Source organism: Diprion similis, chromosome 12 (assembly GCF_021155765.1).
Source record: "Diprion similis isolate iyDipSimi1 chromosome 12, iyDipSimi1.1, whole genome shotgun sequence".
In the NCBI taxonomy this organism is placed as follows: domain Eukaryota; kingdom Metazoa; phylum Arthropoda; class Insecta; order Hymenoptera; family Diprionidae; genus Diprion; species Diprion similis.
This window is the reverse complement of record NC_060116.1, coordinates 9,559,463-9,579,871: the sequence shown is the minus strand read 5'-3', so window position 1 is coordinate 9,579,871 and position 20,409 is coordinate 9,559,463. Positions and strand designations below refer to the sequence as shown.

Genomic DNA, 20,409 nt, shown 5'->3' with positions numbered 1-20,409 from the left:
CTGCAACACGGAAATACGGGGTTTTCGGTTCAGCAGCGAGGGACTCTCTCAGGACTCTGGTTCGAAATTTCTCTTTCCAGGACCTGAGAGCATTGTAAGCTTACTCCGATCGCCCGGATTTTGTTACTTGTGTGAGTGAGGGGCCCGTGCCAACCAGTCCTCAGAGCTTTCGGATACCCTCAATGGGCCAATATAACGCTTGGACGCCTTTGGTCTAGGAGCGATGACGGATCGGTAGGGATAGCACGGAATCGTTGACTTTTGAGATCGTTTGCTGCAGCGCCGACGACGTCCTGGACGTCCTGCACGTGCATGCATATATATATATACCTGTGCGCAGCTGCACTTTATTTATAACAGACAAATCTGTCGAGGAGAATGAAATCTGTATCCTAAATCGCGTCAAAGAAGCTGTCGCATTTGTCGTGTTTCCTGAATATCTGACGCTGGATTTGGGACGGTTTTAACGCTTCTACGTCGATTCAACGTCAGACGTCAAGAGTCAAGTCCGTGATATTAGCCTCTAATTCTACATTATTTTCGAGGATTTGCCTCACAAGGATTAAATCCTGTCTGTTATACTCACATACAATATAATCGCATCTCGATTCTCGGTCATTGTTCGCGCTTTTCCCGATTCGAGATCTCCTCCAGCGAAATTTGCAGCGCAGTTACACTTTGAATGCTGATAGCTGACCATAACCCCGGTGAAATATATATGGTTTCACCGTATTAAGTAGATGGGAGGGTCTGTCACTGCAGGCTGTCGTCATTAGACTGCAGTTAAATATGTGCGAGGTTACCTGAGGTCAGTGTTTTATGGACGGATATACGCCGTACATACGGTTCATAAAAGGCGACCGGGAATCTGCTGCAACCCCGTGCAGATTGACACGTCGGGGTTCCCTGCTGCAATTATCCACAGCCGAGTAACTGCATAACTAATCCGAATCAATTGCCGCCTATATTGTATTCGCATCCTGCGAATCGGGGCTCTCCCCGATAAACGTACCCTATATTCTGATGTAACTATATTTGTCCAAAGGTTATAATAACAAGCAGAAATCGACTTCTGCAGATCGCTGAAACTAACGTTAACCACACATTTAGGTATATGTATACGCTACCCGACCATTTTCCCGCTCCATGTAATGTTCACACACTTTAGTATAATGCCGCAGGGTTCTACCTTTCCTTTTTTGTCAAGTGACACACTGCCATTAATAACATTTGATGTGGTGGAAAATTAGATCTCAATTACGTGGATCTAACACTGCGGCAGCACAAGCTGCCGGCCTGTTTATGGTACTGGAAAGCGTTCCTTGTATATACAATAACGCAGGGAAAGAGAGATAGCACAGAAAAACGGAAAAATGGGTGAACGGGAAGTCGAGGTAATCGTCCGTGCAACGGCTTCAAGCGAGCATTTCCATGTGCAACATTCAACCTAAGGTATCACACTATGAATTTGGAGGACAATTGAGGAAAGTCTTATACTTAATATGGGGACGCGATGGAATAAATGCGCATAAACTTCATTCGTTTAGTCTATTTCTGCATCACCGTGTTGGCAGAATTAAAAAACGAAAGTGAAGTGATCGTGAAATGATTTTTAAACCGACTTACACTCCTCTGCAGTAGGTACACATCAAGTTTGACCTGCACAATCAGTCGCGTAAACTTGGATGTATTGTGCTTGAATGAAGAAAGCTTTGAACGACACCCACGTTGGTAACTATGAGCAGCTGTCCTTCAGCCTCGAAGGAATCAAGACGAATGATACGAGCTGCAGCGGCTATTAAGGATGTGTTTCGACTTGACTTGGTGCAGAAGCAGCTGAGACCGAGAAAGCAAAGGAGTGAGAAATGTTCAATTTATCTTCATGCTCTCCTCGGAGCAACGACGTCTCGACCACCGAACGACGACGTTCATCCCCGTGACGTCTCGGAGGTTGTTTGTGTGCACGTGGAGTGAGTGACGCTGACCATATTACGTCGAAGTGAGGCCAACGTTAACTGGTAGGTACTCTCAGAGTCCAGGGCTGGAAAGGTGCAAGCCGAGCACCGGAGGCGAGGCGAGTCACAAGCCGTGGCAACCAGCTCTTGTTTTATTCAGTCAGGATCATAAATTACGGGTTTAAACACACAATGAAAGACGCTTAACAAGAAGCTAATGCGAGATTGAGAGGCTCCGCCCCCGACGAGCTTCCCTTCCGGTGTAACCGCGCGCCCCGTCCAATCCCAACGATCCGGCACGCCCTCGGATACGACTTCGGCGCAATGAGCGACCACCTCTCTCTTCGTCTCCGGTTCTTCCCCTCCTTCTCGCCCTCGCTCTCCTCGGGGAAGAGGAAAGCCGGAGTAGAGCTCCCCGGCGTGGCCGACGAACCGAATCGACTCGAGGTGCCAGTTCGACAGCGACATTCCATTCAGAGCCACGAGGCGTTCGGTCGCGCAAGAAGTCCTCGAGACTGAACCACGTCGAAGGACTTAACGATCATTCGTTCGTCGTACGGTATATTCATGTAATTGTTCCTCGTCTTTTATACCTCGAGTGTGATATTGAGTTGGTGACCGAAGACGTGCCGCAAGTCCATCATCTTATCGCAGTGATCGCGTGCAAAACTTTCAGTGAGTGTGTACAAGTCTCTCGTGCAGTAGTACGCACTGTACTTTAAACTGTAGAAAACGTCGCGTGGCCACGTGCCCGCGGTAGAGTGAAGCCGCGTCGCGATAGTTTGTCGACCCGGACTGCGGAATCGGGAGAGCGGTTAACCGCTGCACGAAACGCCTTCCCTGGATACCTTCAGGCCAACCCTGAACTATGCATGGTGCGAAATGGTGTGCTCTCTGACTAAGACCTGTGGGGAAAGTGCAGCGGACGGTTGTGCCGACCTTAGAGTCCGATCGGGAGTCAGCTTAGTCGGCGTCGATAGCGAACCGGGCGACATGTCATCCCTGAGCGACGCTCATCGCCGCGGCGCCAGCCATCTCGATGGCGACCGCAGCTCGTCCGCCGGGTCTTCCTTGGGCTCGTGTTCGCCACCTCCACCCTCCAGCCACTCGCCGCCGCCCCCGAGGCCGCCCTGGCTCCACGACTTTCACGCCGCCGCCTCGCCCCACGTTCTCCAATTCCTGAACCTGAGTGCCGCCGGCGGCGGGATGCTCGGCAGTCAGCCCCTCGCCGCCCTCCATTCCATGGCCGAGCGCAGCCATCAGCAACAGCATCATCAACAGCAGAGCATCCAGTTGTCCGGCGTCTCTGCCGCTCAGCTCACCAACCATCCTCAGGGACAGCCCTCGCCTACCGGGAGTGGAAAACAGAGTCCGGCCACCTCCATCACCTCCGTCGGCAGTAACCCCCACGGCATCGACACCATCCTATCCCGGCCGGCCGCCACCCATCCTCAGGTTCCTGTTTCCACATCACACGGACTTCCCCCTGCGCCGCACCCCCAACCTCTGGCTGCACCACGGTACGCCATGCACACGGGATTCACAGCTTCTTCGGGTAAGTTTATCAGTTGTTTGGGTTATAGGGTGGAGCTTGAAGTACCCTGGGCAGAGGCTCGTCTTTGATTATATATAATACGCGCGATGATTGGGGTCATTTGACATTCTGTCGTCGGGATTCGATAATCTATTCGGACAATTTACATGGATACAGAATTGGATGCTGATCGAGTCCGTGATACCCGTTCAGAGAGCAATTCAATGACAGTGAAAGGAGTGAATTCGTCTCTCACGAAGCTTTGGTACAACATTTTACTTTTCAAATGCCAAATAGTTATTGTTCCTATTTTCAAAATGTACGGTGGTATAAGGTAAAGTTTCTTTGACTTGGGGTGAAAAGTTCAAATTAATAGTATTTCTCACTATGTACCAAAAAAATCCTTTCATCATCGGACTTCTCATAAAGTGATAAGTTTTAAATTCAAACTATCCTTGGATTCTCTGTCATAACACTTGAAACGTATTTCTCACTTTGGTTTATAGGCTACTCCAAGCTACGCGCAAAGATAATGCATTAAAATTTTCTGTCCGACAATTAGTGATAACGAGCAGACTGTATCGTTGGGAACTCGCATAGTAATTATTAATTTTTTAGTATCTATAATACTCATCACACGCCGTTATGTCGCTATGTATTACGTGTACACTGTTACACACATGATGCGGAATTTTAAGTCTTAAGCGACGGTCACGGAATCGTTCAATCCAGTCATTAAATAATCGTGCATGATTAAGTGTTCATCTTCATAAGACGGCGGTGTGAACGATTTGAACCTTTTGATTTTTCAATCGACTGCGGTTAAACCTAATAGTAATTGTCCAATTGAGCAATCTCATTACTCTTTGTACTTCGGCGTCACGGCAGCTTTTTAATTTCCCACGCGTTCAAGTAACGGAAATTTATTACAAGCGTATTATATTGATGCTTCTATAGGTTTTCGTTTTACTCACTGATCAGTCGGTGCAGATGGTGTTAAGCACATCGCGTGATTCAAAACCTACTCGACGCACATTCTCGGGAACTGTACGGGGATTATGGGCGTAAAATTGTTTCTGAATTCAATATGCGCTTGTTGTAATATACGTGTAGCATTGCGTTCGTGCGTTACCCAGAATCATTAAGATATTTTAAAATCAACACACTTAATCGCCGTCTGATTTAATAACGGCTAAATGTCTTCATAACATACCTTCGAGTCTTAATTATTGAAGGCATAATTAGGAGTTAATCTTCGGTTCGGCAATACCGTTTTTCAATTTTTTTCATCATACGTACAAGATTACTCCTCGTGTTTAACTGAAAAAGCATAACTGACTAGCTACCATACAATATTGTGACACACAATTAAAATTTTTATGCCATCGCAAACCGGCGTCTACAATAATTAATTCTTGTCAGTATCGATCACATTTTTAACGTTTTCATTTAATTATACCATTGCAAGCTTCCGACCGTTATGTTATAAACAAATTTTTATCAAAATATCATTCAATTCTCCGTGTAGCATGCACATCAAGTTTCCTGATAGCAAACAGACTTGCGAAGACCATATCGAGCCTATCTTTTCACGAAGGCTTGCTCTAATTTTCTCCTTTCGTCACAGGTATGGGACAGTTCCAGCAGCGAACGGAGCCGCGACATCCTGCCGTCTACTGGCCAGGACTTCAAGGACTAGTCAGCGACCCTTTAGCATGGCGAGCTCGACTGCATTCGCGTAAGTGTGATATTAAGCCAGTTTTTAAAAAAAACATTTTAGGCGCGACGGATCAGGTCTGAATTCAAACTGGGCCCCAAACGGGCTACCCAAATGTGTCAATATGACAGAACAAATATCAACTGATGACTTAATTGAGACTTATTGTCAGCTAAGTACGTGCTAAATAGTCAGGCACTGGGCCTCAGAAATAATACGGCATCTCCATCCAGACTCAAAAAAATGCACCAAACACATAACGAATTTAGAACATACAAAACGGGGTCGAATTTGGGGTGAAACGATTCATCAAACTTGGAGCAAGCGAAGGACCAATATTTGTAAACGTCTGAAACCACGTCGGTCCGCGGAATCACGTAATGCCAAAGAACACGTGACAGGCATCCGCCCCCTTTAAACGCATAGATCACTCTCGCGGTAACACATGCGGCGTAAGGCGAGGGGTGCGTATAAGAGGGTTGAGTCGCGGTCGCGCGGCTGCCCGGTCGACTCCAGGTCGAGGTGCCGCGGTCTGCGCAAAGCCCCGAACACCCGGTGTGCACTTATTATTTGCGCCTGAAAACCGACTGCGCGCGAATTTACACACGTGGAACACATCACGACATTTTGCGTGACATAACCTTGATCGTAGAAAAGCGATATGAGCGAATAATGAAACGTATGATGAAACGTATGATAAACAGACTTACTTACAATTAGTCTAACCAATGTACTGTTAAAAAATCGTCCAGATGATAAAGTGATTGCGAGTAATACTTTATACTTTGTGATCGTCGGTGTTTTTTTCTTTAAAACATATGAAAATCTATATCGAGGTTATGTTACCTCGATCGAAAAGATGTCGTAGGTATATACCGTGTATACAGATACTATATATCCTAAAAACATTGAGCGCTATCACTTACTACATTATCATAAAATTTCGAAATAAGGCCCCAGAGACCATAAAAAGCGCGATACCGTGGTTGTCTAATCGTGGCGTGTTGCCACTTCACCATGTACATTACCCACAATTCCTGGATCCTTGTGTTAGACCGTCACGCTGCGAGCGGTGCTATCGGTACTACCGAACTCCCAAGAAGAACCAAAGTGGGCCCAAAGTTGGACCCACTTTTGCAAGCCGAGTTCGGTTTCCTCCCTTACAACATCGCTTTCGATATTCGACATCGGCGTTGAGGATATGGAGCGCTCCTTTGCAAACCGCCGAGAATATAACTCCGGCAATATTTTAACCACGCCGTCCCGCTGGCCCCGTTTTCGGGGGTGGACGACAAGGGGGAGAAATTTCTAACGGCGCGGCGTGCTGCAGTGTAGGTAATATATTTTATTTAGCGCCCGGGCGATCCGTGCGCCTTCTATTCCTTGGTCTCGCGAGGACCAGACGCTGGCCCAACGACCGCCAGGGGAACCACCGATCCTTTATTTATGCCTTTATGCCCCCAATCCACGTGATAAAAACCTCGAATATACCGGCGACCTCTCCGCCCCCTTCGCACGCGTCGATCGCTCGAGGTGTCTTCCACATGCACGGCTCGCGTTCCAATGTGTCTTGAGAGAATGTGGGGAACCAGGAGGCGGGAGACGGAAACGCAGTAAAAAAGTTGCTGACTGGCCATCCAGCCAATCTTTGTATAGCGACCCGAGCATCGCTCGTCTATTGGACCGGGATATCGGATACAAACAACTTCGTCGTCGTCGTCGTCGTCGTCGTCGTCGAATGCAGGCTGGGCCATCCTTGCTACGAGCTCCTGGCTATCATTGGTGATTTTGAATTACGATACCGGCAGCTTATCACCCCCTTGATATCTTGTCCAGTGTGAATTTCTTCTCGTAACGCGATCTTCGAGACGACCGTATTTTCTTGGAACAATTTTTAATCCGTGGATTTTTTTCAACATACTTTTATCGATGGAGTAGGATAACTTACAAGATTTAGTTCTATCGATTTAGGATTATATATTATACCGATTTGAAATTGTTAATTCTAGTTCGTAACCGTGATCAGTTATGCGCGGCTCATCTTTCGATTTTAGAATTATAAAGTTGATATACTGTGATTAGAAAATGCGGAATTTATTCTTAATAATTGTTTCATTAGTGCAGTACCAATAAACCTTTTCAAATTTCTTCTATACCTAGGAGTTCGGAATGGGTTTTATAATACATTGAGAAATTTGTTTTTCGTACGATTTTATTTTCTGTAAAACAAAACGTTATCCGATAACATGAGTAATTGGCAAATCTTATTCTTAGTTCAAACAAATTCGTACACAAAAATATCTGAGTTCGATAAATCACAGTTCTGAGATCACTTATCGAGTCAATATAAATTCGTACTACCATAGAACCGTCGATAATAGCATCGAGGCTCCTCGAAGCGAACATAAGAGTAGATAAGTGTAATTTTCCAGGGAAAGCTCTTCCTGAAATAAGATAAAAATTATAGTAAGTGACGAGTAACTGGATAGTTTAGAAATCTATAATATCCAAGATTGACAAAAAACGTATAAAATACTTATATTATCAAATTCTTGTTAAACACTATATATACTACATATAACATACGCAATAACAATTGCGTTTTGCAACGAGTAAATTAAATCTAGATCATATAACAGCCGGGGTCAATCACGATAAATATTCCCTCGCGAAATTGGGGCCAAGAGATGGGGAAAGTAGGGCCGTATGACGAGGCCCCTTATCTCCATCGGGTCTATCTCACCGAACGTGTGCTGCGTTACTGGATGGTGTGGTGGTGGTGCAGGGCTGGAGGATATCGCGGAGTGCGGTAAGCAGCTCGTTAGAGCCCTCTCCGCCGTGCGGCCATTAAAGCCTCGTTCTGTATTCCGTTACAAATTGCTTTATTAAATTAAAGTCCCACGGCGGAGATACACCCCCACCCCCACCCCCACCCTCCCATCCCATCCTCCGAGTTGCTTGCTCTTAATTACGGGCGCCCGGCGCACCAGATAACGATTGCCTATGATAATTAACGGGGGTGTGGGGGCGGGGGGTGATAGGCAAAAAAGTTCAACCGTACGCGACGTCTGGAGAAGTGTTGAAGAGGTGGGGGGTGGGGGGGGGGGGGGGAGTTATATTGCCACATGCAATAGAAATTCCGGCACACACTGTAGTCACGTATGTATAACCCGTCTGCCTATTCGAACGGACGGAACGACGACAGCAGACCAGCTGTTCCTCGCCGCAGAACTACGTCGTTGTTCTTTGTTCTGGCAGGTTTAAATATACATGTATAGGAAGATAATATTGATGTAAAACGCGATATTGGATTTGGATTAAGTGTATTTTACAAAAGCTCTGATCGTTTCAAATTAGTCAAGTCTTAAAGGAGTCCGTAAACTTGGCTGACTTGCAATCCTTCAAGCTTTATACACATTTTGAGGAAAAATGGACTTAGCTAGGTTTGGAACCTTTTCGTTAGAAAAGTTGGAAAGCCTGGACTTTTAATGTCTTGGTTTATAGGAAGTTCACTGAATTCTGTGATCGGAAATTCAACTGCACTTGATGAAATTTTAGGGGAAATGATGAAATTAGGAAATAAAGGCTTTGGAAAGGGTGGCTTACCCTTGGATATATTCGTCTCGTCTATCGTTATCTATCGGGTTCTTCTCACTGGTAGTTATTAGAGGAATTTCATGCTAGTTTAACAGGTAGAAACTACACGTTCAATAAAATTTTGGCGAAAGATGCTCTCGCGAAAAATTCATTTCCAAAAGAGAATATTACGCGTATATAAAATGTATAAGGAGAGTCTATCGTTTTAATATCACCGTACTTGAGATTTATCAACCAAAAATGCGGCGGAGAGAAGCATACTGATGAAATTCATGCTTTTCACTTACGAAATTGAATGGAAAATGGCAAGTTGAACGGACGTGGATGAGATTTTGTTGGGAACTTATTCATGGAAGATATTTGGCTGTGTTAACTTTATTAAAAAAAAGCCTTGTTCGAGGTATTGATGACTTCGAAAAGTACCTCAATTTTATTCAACACCGTGAATAACGATATAGTTATATTTTATGAAGATTATTAAAAACATTCTTTGGCTTGATAAGATCAGAGGATCGAACCACGATTTTAGTTTCGCATCTCGAAATTCTCTCCCGATGCATAATAATAAGATATAATATATATTGCGTTATACTTGCGTGATAAAATCCCTAAACATTTGGATAGTCCTTGTCTCTTTCCGTGCCGTGATACAACGATTACCGGGATGAAGCGGAACCTTCGGGCGTTATATTCCCTCGGGATAAAGCCCAGGAAGGTGTTCAGGGCACGCAACGATTCCCAGCTGTCGCAACGACGTGTACGTGCCCGTGGCTTCGTCGGATCCCCGTGCCGAGGGTTCCTGAAGGACCTGCCGCAGCATCCCGGGCACCGCGACGCCGGTATTTGGGTCCTGCAGGGGCCTCGATGATCGTCCTTTTTTTCTCTCCTTTTTTCGTGTCTATTTCCACGGGCGAACCAATGAGCTGCGGGTGCTCCATAGACGGTCGGATCTCGCTCGTAAAATAAATAAGACAAGAACTGGCGTCTGTGTGTGTTTGTGCGCACGTATAGAGAAAGACGGCTTGTTGCCCCTCGGGATGATTGCTTTATTTCATGGCCTCTCCTTGTTTTCGCGTTTGTACGGTTATTGCCTCGCCCCTGTCCTTTATTTCCTCAGGGCCTCCCTTCGATTGACCCTTTCCACCCTTACCGCTCCCGCGTTTTGCCCCCTGATTATGAACCGCTGCTTTTATGGAGTAACCCGCGTGCACCAGTTCGTAATTGTAGTTTCAATTGTGGAAAATTTCCACGTTAATTATACCTCGCGCAAGCCAGCCGATGTATACCGATTTTGATAAAATCCGAAAACCCTCCGGAGTTATTGAGATCCTCTTTAAATCCGGGCTGTTTGTTTATTATTTATTACAGTTTCCCAACAGCTTGGATGTCAGCAAGCGATGACGGGGGCGGGTGGCGGTGGACTCGGCGACCACGAGGGCGGCAAAAAGAAGCACACGAGGCCGACGTTTAGTGGTCAGCAAATATTCGCCCTCGAGAAGACTTTCGAACAAACGAAATACCTCGCGGGACCAGAACGCGCAAAACTAGCCTACGCCCTCGGCATGTCCGAATCCCAAGTCAAGGTAAGACAATTCTTTCACTATTATATTCTTTTATTTCCGTCCTTTTCTTTTATTATATATATGTATATTATTTTATTTTATCTTTTTCCCACAAATCAAATTCTCGCATAATTTTTTAGTAAAATTTCTTTGTTGCCTCGCGAGGTATATGATAAAAATAAAAGTCAGTTTTTGGATATGAGCTTGAATGGTTGAGGATATACTAGAACCTGATTGAGTGTATAAACTGAAGATGAAACTGTTAATTATACTGCAATTCGATTTGGATTGGTTTAACGCGAACGCTGATAATCGAACGAATAGGAAATTAAAAAATCTGGTGATTTTGTAAAACCCGTGGAAAAGTTGAGTTGACAAGTGGCTTAGGTGGGATAAAACATCGCGGGTAACGATCGAGGGTGTTTCGAGTGTTGGGGGAAAATATCTCCTCGGTGGGGTAGGACGAAAACGGTGTTAAAAACTAAAAACAAAAACGAACAAACGATACGAGGATGATATAAAAAAAAAAACGAGTAAAAAAAGAGAAAAGAAGGACTGCAGGGGAAAGGATCCGAGCGGATAGCGAAGACGTGACAAGCTCCCTCGGCACCTGCGCCGTCGTCCCGCAGGATAGCGCGGGGAATCCCCTCGCGTCATGGAAAGACACGGGACGTCGGCCCCCCTCCTCCTCCTCATCCTCCTCCTCCTCCTCCTCCGTCGCGACGCCGTGGCAACCCCTGTTCGTCGGGAGCCGCGGCTCCTGCAGGGGTAGCAGCGCGTCGGACTGCCGCGCCGATGTAGCGCTGTCATTGGCTCGTTCCGCGCGGCCATATTTACATTTTTATTAAAAGCTACAAGTCTGTGTTTGTGAGTGATGCAGGCGGGGGGAGGAGAGGAGAGACACCGTGGATGAAATCCTCGCGGGAAGGGCGAAGGGAAGGGAAGAACGGGGAGAAAGAGAGAAGACGCGACACCCGGAGAGGGAAAGGGAGGAACGCCGGGCGCGGGTAGGGGGGGGGGGGGGGGGGGGGGGAGGAAGGGAGGCTCGGCTTTCAATTACCTCGGATTTTCCCCGGGAAACGCCGATTCACTCCTACATATACTACCACCGCCAGCTTTCCTCTTTCTTTCTTTATTTCCTTGTACCTCCATACCTGTGACGCCACCCCCGTTTACCCCCTAATCCTCGGTGCAAAATAATCTTTAGAACTGAAACGGTCTATGTGTTTAGGCATCGTTTTGATTTTTATTTTCATTTTTTTTCCTCCTCCTCTTTATTCGTCTTTCGCCGCGGTGATATTATTCAAAACGAATCCCCCCCCCCCCCCCCCCCCCCCCCGTTTTCCTAAATCTCAAATCAACTGCAACACGTGTTTTACATAAGATACGCGTATGTGTTTGGATACATACGTGTGTATGCGGTGTATACCAGAATTCTGAATCATATTCGAAGTATTTTGTGTACACCTATTTGCCAATGTACGTGTATTCATTTGTGTATATCCAAAATTTATTGGGGAAGAATGATAAAAGAGACCGAGTGGAGAATGTCTGAATAATTTCAACTATGTCGACATCGTTGTTTTTTTATAGTCGCAAGTGTTGTGAGAATCACAGGAATTTTTTGAGGAATTTGCCAAAGTGTGAATAACAATTATTATAGCAATGATTGAATCATGTCTAAATTTTATCGATACATGTAGTAGCAAAATCTTGCCAATGATTACCAAAGTAAGTTATATCAGTGCTGATATTATCGAAATATCCTGGTGCATCAAGTGTCTAAAATAAATTCAACAATATTATGTAAAAAACAATTGATCGAAAGAATTGAACTTTCTTAACTCTCTGTGTAACTGTAGAAAGAAATCTATAGAATAATAGCAGAATTTGAAATATGCCAAAAGAGATTCGCAACGCGATGTTTACACGATGATATATCTTGGTTCTCTACTTGTCGATAAATACCTGCAGTAAATATCCCAATTAATAGTTAGTAAGAATAGCTGAAGCACCGGTTGAGTTTCGTGACACGTTCCCATCTGGTTCGAGGACTGGAAGGTCTCCAGCTAGGGTGGATGGTCGGTGTTTTAGGGGGTTGGCGACGCGCCTGTGGATTTCGAGAAGGGGGGCGTAACTGTTTACCACGGGCGTAATCTTCCCGCGTCCTGGACGAATATCAATATCAATGACGTCAATTAGTACGAACGAGGCACCCCTGCGTTCCGGGACACACCGTGGCGGACGCCCCATGCATCATTGGCGCATGGGAGGGGGGGTGGGTGGAAGGGGGAGAAACCACCCCCGTGATAAATCATGGCAGCAGGCGGTGTCCTTCATTCACCTCCTACTCACCACCGCCCCTCGCCCGATTGCCTCGCCGAACACCAAATCGCCATCAAAATTGCCGCACATGCACTTGACTCCATAACGTCCCATTATAATTGCCGTCAAGTCCCGCTGCAACGTGCACGCCAAATTGTATGCATATCTGCTCACTCACTATGGGCCACGCTCTAGTTTTAAAATAGTATTTATATATACGTGAGGGAAGAGCCTTGATTTTGTGTCGATTAAACCTCGCTCATCTATGAGTAATTTGCTTTTGTGTAAACTTGTGTGCGCTAGAAAATTAAGTGTTGTTTAAAAAAAATTAAAAACCATTTCTCATTCAGGTTGTGGATTTGTCAGCTATGCAACAACGATCACAGAATGATTTTGTTATTCTGTAATATTTGAAAAATACGATAACAAAAAATGAAATCAATTTCTTGTAAATTTCTGTTTTCAGTTTACAATTTTTTATTGACCGATCTTTTTTAATTTTTCTACTATTTGTAGAAGAATCATGATCTGTCGATAATTTTAATCACTCGTTTAGGCATTTTAACAAAGATCTTCGTTAACCATTCGATAATTTGAAGATAGAAAATAGTCGAGATTTCTTCCCACATGGATTTTATGACTGTGCGTATTACTCGTAAAATAATACCGTTGGTAAGACGGTAGGGAATGAGAACCGGCTTAAAAACTTTAGTAAATTCTCTAATACTTAGAACAAACTTGAGTGTAAATATAGCAAATATAGAGAAACTATCTTTTTCTTCGCCGCTCGACTTTTATACCTTGACTGGTAAATAAGACCGAGGAAATCATGGGAACGAGGAATGAAAGAAGGGAGGACGAAGGAAAGGGACTCGGCGAATATGCGAAAAACAGAATCTAGAATTCGCAGTGGTTGAGAAAAACAAGTCAAGACACACGTTCCGCGTGCCGTTTATACACACGCACACGCAGGGCGCGTGCTCTCGCTAGCATACAAAAGACATAAAATTTTCTCCCGCAAAATTTGATTCCTGCATAAAAATGGAATATCGAGGATAACACGAATCGGTGAAGCCATTTGATCTTCGAGCCAAAGCGAGACGTTGCTCCTTGCGATGCCTCGGGATGGCACTGGGGGTGGTAAAAGGGGCGAGTTGAAACATATCGATATGGCGTAGCGCTACGAGACTGGAATACAGAGATGCGCATTATCGCCACCGACAGCCACCCTCAATTTTCTCTTTTCTCATTCTTGGGCCCGTGCCCGAAGCGCCTGCTCGAATCGCTGAAACATGGAGAGATTTTTTACGCAGAATTAACACTGTGTCCTGGAAAAGGGACGTGGAATTGTCCGGAAATTCCAATTGTTGTCGTGGAGAAAAATGTTGTGGTAAATATGGGATATGACAAATTGATTCCTTTTTAAAGAGACGAAGAGAATTTTATACGAGAATTATATAATTGAATTTTTTGTTAATTATGGTCGAAAAAATTGCTATGAAAGAACGGCGTTTTGGGTCATTCGAAACTTGGAAATACTTGAAATTTATTTAGCAAAAATTATTGACCACTCGGAGAATAGACTCCTTTGGAAAATATCCCGAAGAAGTATAATCCTTGAATTTTAATATAATGGCTCCTTTGTGTTTTTTTATAGCAAATATTTTCAGTTTCGCTGGTAACTATATTCTTCGATTTTGTCTCTTGTAATTCCTTCCGTATAATAACTTGTTCCAAGAGGGTGGCAAAGCTGACAAGCGAACGATCGTATATTATCGAATGCTTTAGAGTCGCGGCGTTTGAATAAATACGGAGCAAATGGCATGGAAGAAGTTCAAATTCGACGTTCTTTACAAAAGCGATGCACGCATGTATGTATCGAGGTATGGATCATCGGGCACGATTTAAAGCTCGCCCCTGCGCGTCGCGCAATTGAACAAAAGTCTAACGCGAATTCACCTAAAATCAATCGCGAATTTTTGGCTTACAAACGTTTGACACTTTTTTCAGCCAAAGCTTTAAATTCACATTAGTTGCAGTGTCAATCGACGGGATTCGAAACATTTTTGCCCGCACATTTTTCGCGAATAATTCAACCGTCAGAATGCAGTTGGATATAAAAATATATACTTTTACTGAAATTTTGGTAAAAATTTAAACGCTCCGATCACGTTTCGATTTTGAGTTTGACAAAAAGCATGGCAGAGGATCCTTTGCGAATGAAATAAAACTTTTCACCCCACAACGCACACTTGCATTACAACGTTCGCATATACTGCACGCTTCTTGCAACTGTTAGATTCATTAAATCAAGATTATCTAAAGACCGGGAACGCATTGTGCCGCAAATCCAACTATAAAACCACAGCTACCCCCCGTGTAAAAGGGTCCGAGGAAATAGGAAGGGACGCAGAGCCGAGATACCGCCGCCCTTCTACACGCGTCTGACAAAACTAAAAACTCCAAACGATCTAGCTTCGCGTGTCAGTAACTGATTAACCAAGCGATAAGATTATACCGAGCTGTACAGCTTATCTCATCGAAATCAGAAAACACTATCAAACACCCGTGAAAATTTAACGCTCGCGTTTCAGGCGACCGCGAACCATGAAAAATCACGTACAGTGGATGCGCAAAATTGCGTGATACGTAACTGCGCAATTGTATGGTGCGTGTATGGAGGAGCGAGGAAAATTAAACGGTGCTACATGGAGCCCATTAACTGAACCGTTGATTCGCAGAATGGATATTAATCTGAGTCTTTGGTATTTAGTGAAAAAGAACAAAAAAAAAAAAACTTTTTGAGAGATTGTGGTTATCTAGATCGTTGAAACTAATCTTATTTCTAGACGCAATACAAAAGTATCTCAAGCAAGTTGTGAAGTTTTTTGTAGATCATGGACGATCCTATCGTCTCGATACGGTGATAACTTGACAGACCTTGCAATAAATCCAACAATTTTCTATAACGAAAGTGGCTATTATATCAGATTCGAGTCTGTTTCGTTCCGCGAATTTCGTATTAAATTTTATTCCCTGTAACAGCTAACGATACGTTTTCTTGGGATTCGAAGCCACCGCAATTCTTGCGTAAAGCACGTTATACTATGGGTATAACGGAACTGAATTCAGCGGTGAACCAAATCCAAAGAAACCACAGAGAACCGTGGAGAAGGAGACAATTTGCAAACCTCTGAAATAGAGATTTCGCGGTCTTCTCGACAAATATGACGAGCACGAGGGAGTTGGAGGAGATTTGAGTATGCTTATATACCTCGGATCTGAATCAGAATTTCTGTGGCAATTTTATATATTCGCGTTTTGCTTTCGAACTAAAATCCAAAAGTGAAAAGCCACCGACCCCCTCTAATTTTTTGAACCTCTGTCTTACTCCATTTTCAACAAAGGGGTTGTTTTCACGGAATCTAGGTAATCGCAGACACTAGATCCAAAGATTTCACGACCGATCTTGTCCCATAACATAATGATAATCCGAAAATCCAACCCCTCACTCGGAATTGGAGTTCTAATTTTCATCCAAGCGCCGGTTAACTTTTACAGTAGCTGTATATATAGGCATAATATAAGGGCGAGGAAGCGGGGGGAGCGGTGGCTCGGTTTTTAATTTGCTTAGCCGACTTGGGGCTATGGATATTTTTTTAATCTAACCTACAACGGAGCTTCGAGTCGCTCGCTTTTAGCAACGTCGCGCATCGCCCGGGATCCGAGTTGAGGTGTCGAGGCGTCGCGACGGCGTAGGGTTGCAATCACTACGGTGGCGCCGTGCCCTCCCTTGACGGTAGTTACGTTAATTAAATACATTGTTGCGGGGACGCAGAGCTCTCGAGCTACGACCGCGGCCCAACCTCCAGGAGATGTTGCCTCGGAGCTTTATAGGCGTAGAGGGGCCGTCGAGAGCTTCGATCGCCCCGTTTTTAGGAAGCCGTTCAACCCCCGTCATTGCTTATGAAGAAAATTAATTCGACTCGTCTTACCTCGATAAAATACTCGGCATTCGCTCGGTGAAAAGTCGAGGTAATTTTAATTGGATTGACTGGAATTTGTTACTAAGCTAAAAGTGCTATTTGGAATTGATTCATATTCAGTTTAATAATTGCAATAAATTTTATTTGAATGAATCAACCTTATCCGCTATTATTCAAGTATTCCAATTTCTTGCCTCTTAAGTATGGAAATGATTACACGTAAATATTTACCGAGGTATGTTATATTGCTCAATAACTTTCTATTCTGGTCCTCAATGCTCGGTGCTCTTTATAAATGTGCGTTCCTAAATCAAGGAATCATTAATTGATCTAATTGAAAATTATCTTCTAAATTCTATGCTTTGCTGCAGATGCTATTCCTTGTGATCAGAAAATATCGACCCACCAATTGACTCTAGTACATAAATCATCAACGAAACAAACTTTTTTTACCGATTGTATGTTCATCCTGGTAATTAAATATTCTTAATCCATGATTCTCGTTGATGTTTCAGGTCTGGTTTCAAAACAGGCGGACAAAGTGGCGGAAGAAACACGCTGCGGAAATGGCGACAGCGAAAAGACGCCAGGAAGAAGTCGAAGGCGTCGTTGCCGAGGGCGATGATGGGTGCAGCGACGCGGAGGGTGAGGGTAACGGCGATACCGCTGCGAAGAGGCTAAGGAGGGAACTTGAACAGCAATACGGACCTTGAATCTGATCGAAATTTTCCACAACCTAAACATTCTTTCGCACAGACCGATCCCGCTCGACCTCTAGCCGATAAAAAGAGCTGGATGTGATCGTCATGGGGAAAATACACCGTTAGAATCACACCTCGGTGTGATCTAAATGGCCAGCGGCTTTTTTCAACAGTCAGTAACAGATTTGAAGTCTTCTTTTGCGATTTAACGACTCAGCAAAGACGGGATTAATTCTTTCGATTAATAACGAGGATAAGTCAGCTTATATAGCTGGCAGTTGAGAAAAAGGTGATCAATTTCTAATCCTGCATTGGTCGAGGCACAACGCGATCGCGATATAATATGTCATTCGGTAATTTCTGTGAGAGTAGAAAGTATTTTGTTTCATTAATATTATGCTATACCGGTATGAATCAATTGGGCATCCGTAACTAATAAGAGTTAGCGTTACGAAACTGCTGACGATTCGAATATAATTCTGATGGTTGTAATAAGGAAAGTGCGAATTAATAATAATCGTCATTGCTCGTGCGTGACGAGTTAATTGGTTGATTATAACCGAAGTATTGACTAAAGTCGGAACGATCTGATGAGAGATTTTGTATATTATGTAGATAATAATTAACGTGAATGTGATATTTGGCGTTTTAAATGCGGATTTTGTAGGTATACATATATACATGCGCTTGTATGCATATATACCTATATATCTATTAAAAGTTATAATGATCTCGTAAGATAAAAACACACGATACGGACACGAAGAGGAAAGAGATACACACACGTACACACAGTCACACACATGTTACAAATAAACGAAACGTACACCAATAGGTAATTATTAAATAGAAGTTAAAGTTAATAACGTATTGATTATAAAAGTAAACGTAAATTAATATACGAGTATAATTTATAATCCACTGTACAGTATTAGGTAAATTATAAATGAAGAAATAAGTTTAGAACGATCTTGTATAAAGCATTGTATAAATTATAAATATATTATTGCTTGTGTATCATATCTCTTATTTAATAAATGGCCAATATACAATATTGTATCTATAATAATAAAGCTCGGTAATTATCATTAATGTTAATCCGTGCTTGTTAAAAATTTGAAACGCACGTCTAAAACTGGATAAATGAATTTCGCACAAATACGGCTAAATTGAATTTTATTGTAACAAAAAGAATGAGTGAAATACATTTAACATTAATGTATCTAGCCACGTAAGTACCTAATTATCTTATAGAAATGCAATAATTTGTTATCACTGAAAATTTGAAAATCACGAAGGAAGAAATTCTTCGAAGGAATTGGCCATTGGCTGTAAGGCAGCGGATGTCGACTGATTAAATTGACAATACGAGACGAGCTGGTCGGCCACTAACGATGAGTCGATATTCGACAACCTCTTCTATCGAGCAGGAAATGGGTAAAGTTGGGCGGCGCTAAAACTGCACATGTGTAACTCTAGGCGGAGGCGAAGAGTAAGAAGGACGGAAGAAAAATAGGACAGGTTCAGGGAAAACCCACGCACGGAATCGGCTGGCCAAAAGGGGAAGAAACGCTTTCAATAAGTCCCGGATAAGAGGGATAAAAGATTTGCTTTACGAGGGTCTTTGCGAATCACTGAGTCCTCGAGAGATTGATCACTCTCGATTGTACTCGCAAGAAATACGCCGTGGGATTCGGTCTGCATCCGAAATCTAGAGAGTCAAAGTTGAAGAGGAAAGTATTACGTCATCTGTAATTTTATAGGACTCATTGAAACGCCATAAAAAATTTTAAATCTAGCTATGGAATTCACCGCCGTAGACTATAGGGACGTAAAACCAAAATAATAGATACATCATTTGGAAAATCATGGGCGGATTGATCAACTCGCTAATGAAATCAGACGAGTGAAGATCTCCGAGGGACGAGGATCGTCTCGCACTGCAGAGTATTAGCGAGTGATAAATACCGTAACGATACATTGGAATCAATTTACTAAACGATAGATTAATTTAATAACAAGGCCGAGGGAGCTCCGCGAAGCGTAACGAAGGGTGAACAGTTCGAGCAATAGTTAGAAACTAGGTTCTCGCCCTAGTATACCAGGGGTTTGACGGCCTCTCGACAACAGATAGAGAGAAAGAAGGAGACAGATACAGATACAGAGAGAGAGAGAGAGAGGCAGAGACGGGACAGAAATGCTACAGGGCTCTAGCAGCTATTCATTTAGCTAACAGGCTGTTATGATTAAGTTTGCGCGAGGGGATCCTCCCTTTCGTACCGACAACCATCCGCTTCTCCATGCTCCGCACTTACTTCGCCGACATTCAGGCACAGAATGGGAACAGGAAGTGGAATAGGAGACAACACACAGACCTAGACGTAGAACGCGTCACCCCTGCACGTAGATTCTCTTTAGTGGGGTTTCATTTCACCGAATGGACGTGGCGTTAAGGGTAGTTGTCGATACAATGTTCATTGTCGTCCCTAGCGTCAAGTGCGTCCGTCTAATAGAGGCGAACGACTGGGACAGGCAGGTCTTCATCTCGGGGTGGAATTCGTTCATCGTTTTCCAACTTGATCTCCACCTCCACCTCCACCTCCTCCTACTTCGACTCCCATCGCTAAACGCATACACTCCGCAGTGTCTACACGTACTGAGAAAACATTGTTACCGGTCCTACTCTCGCGTTTACACAACCATCGGATGTTGCTTTGACAAACAGATATAAGCGTGACATGCCGTAATTGAATCTCGGTTAGTGATTCCCTGCAGATCGGAGATTCGCTTTTCTGGTACCTACACCTTCGACTCGCCCATGTGTGACAAACACTCGGGACGCATTGGCTCTTCTCTTTCCAATCTCTTTTCTGCGGGAACACAGGTCAAGGGTTGGATACTCCGCAACCCTCTTCTTGAGAATTTATCTATTCATGCATCTTGGAAGACAAGAGAACGTTTCTTTTCTGCCCACCGTCGTAAGTACTTATGCCTACCATTATGCGAAAACGTGTTGAACGCGAGAGGCGGAC

General features: G+C 43.9%; 1 protein-coding gene across 1 annotated transcript; it reads left to right on the top strand.

Annotated features, from left to right (window-relative positions):
* The first annotated feature begins 2,206 nt into the window (after positions 1-2,206).
* On the top strand, positions 2,207-18,406 carry LOC124413302 (homeobox protein Nkx-6.2-like). Its single transcript, XM_046893809.1, has 4 exons — positions 2,207-3,510; positions 5,117-5,227; positions 10,172-10,386; positions 17,192-18,406. The coding sequence occupies exons 1-4, from the start codon at positions 2,838-2,840 to the stop codon at positions 17,387-17,389; spliced, it is 1,197 nt and encodes a 398-aa protein (XP_046749765.1). The 5' UTR covers positions 2,207-2,837; the 3' UTR covers positions 17,390-18,406.
* The last annotated feature ends 2,003 nt before the right edge of the window (positions 18,407-20,409 follow it).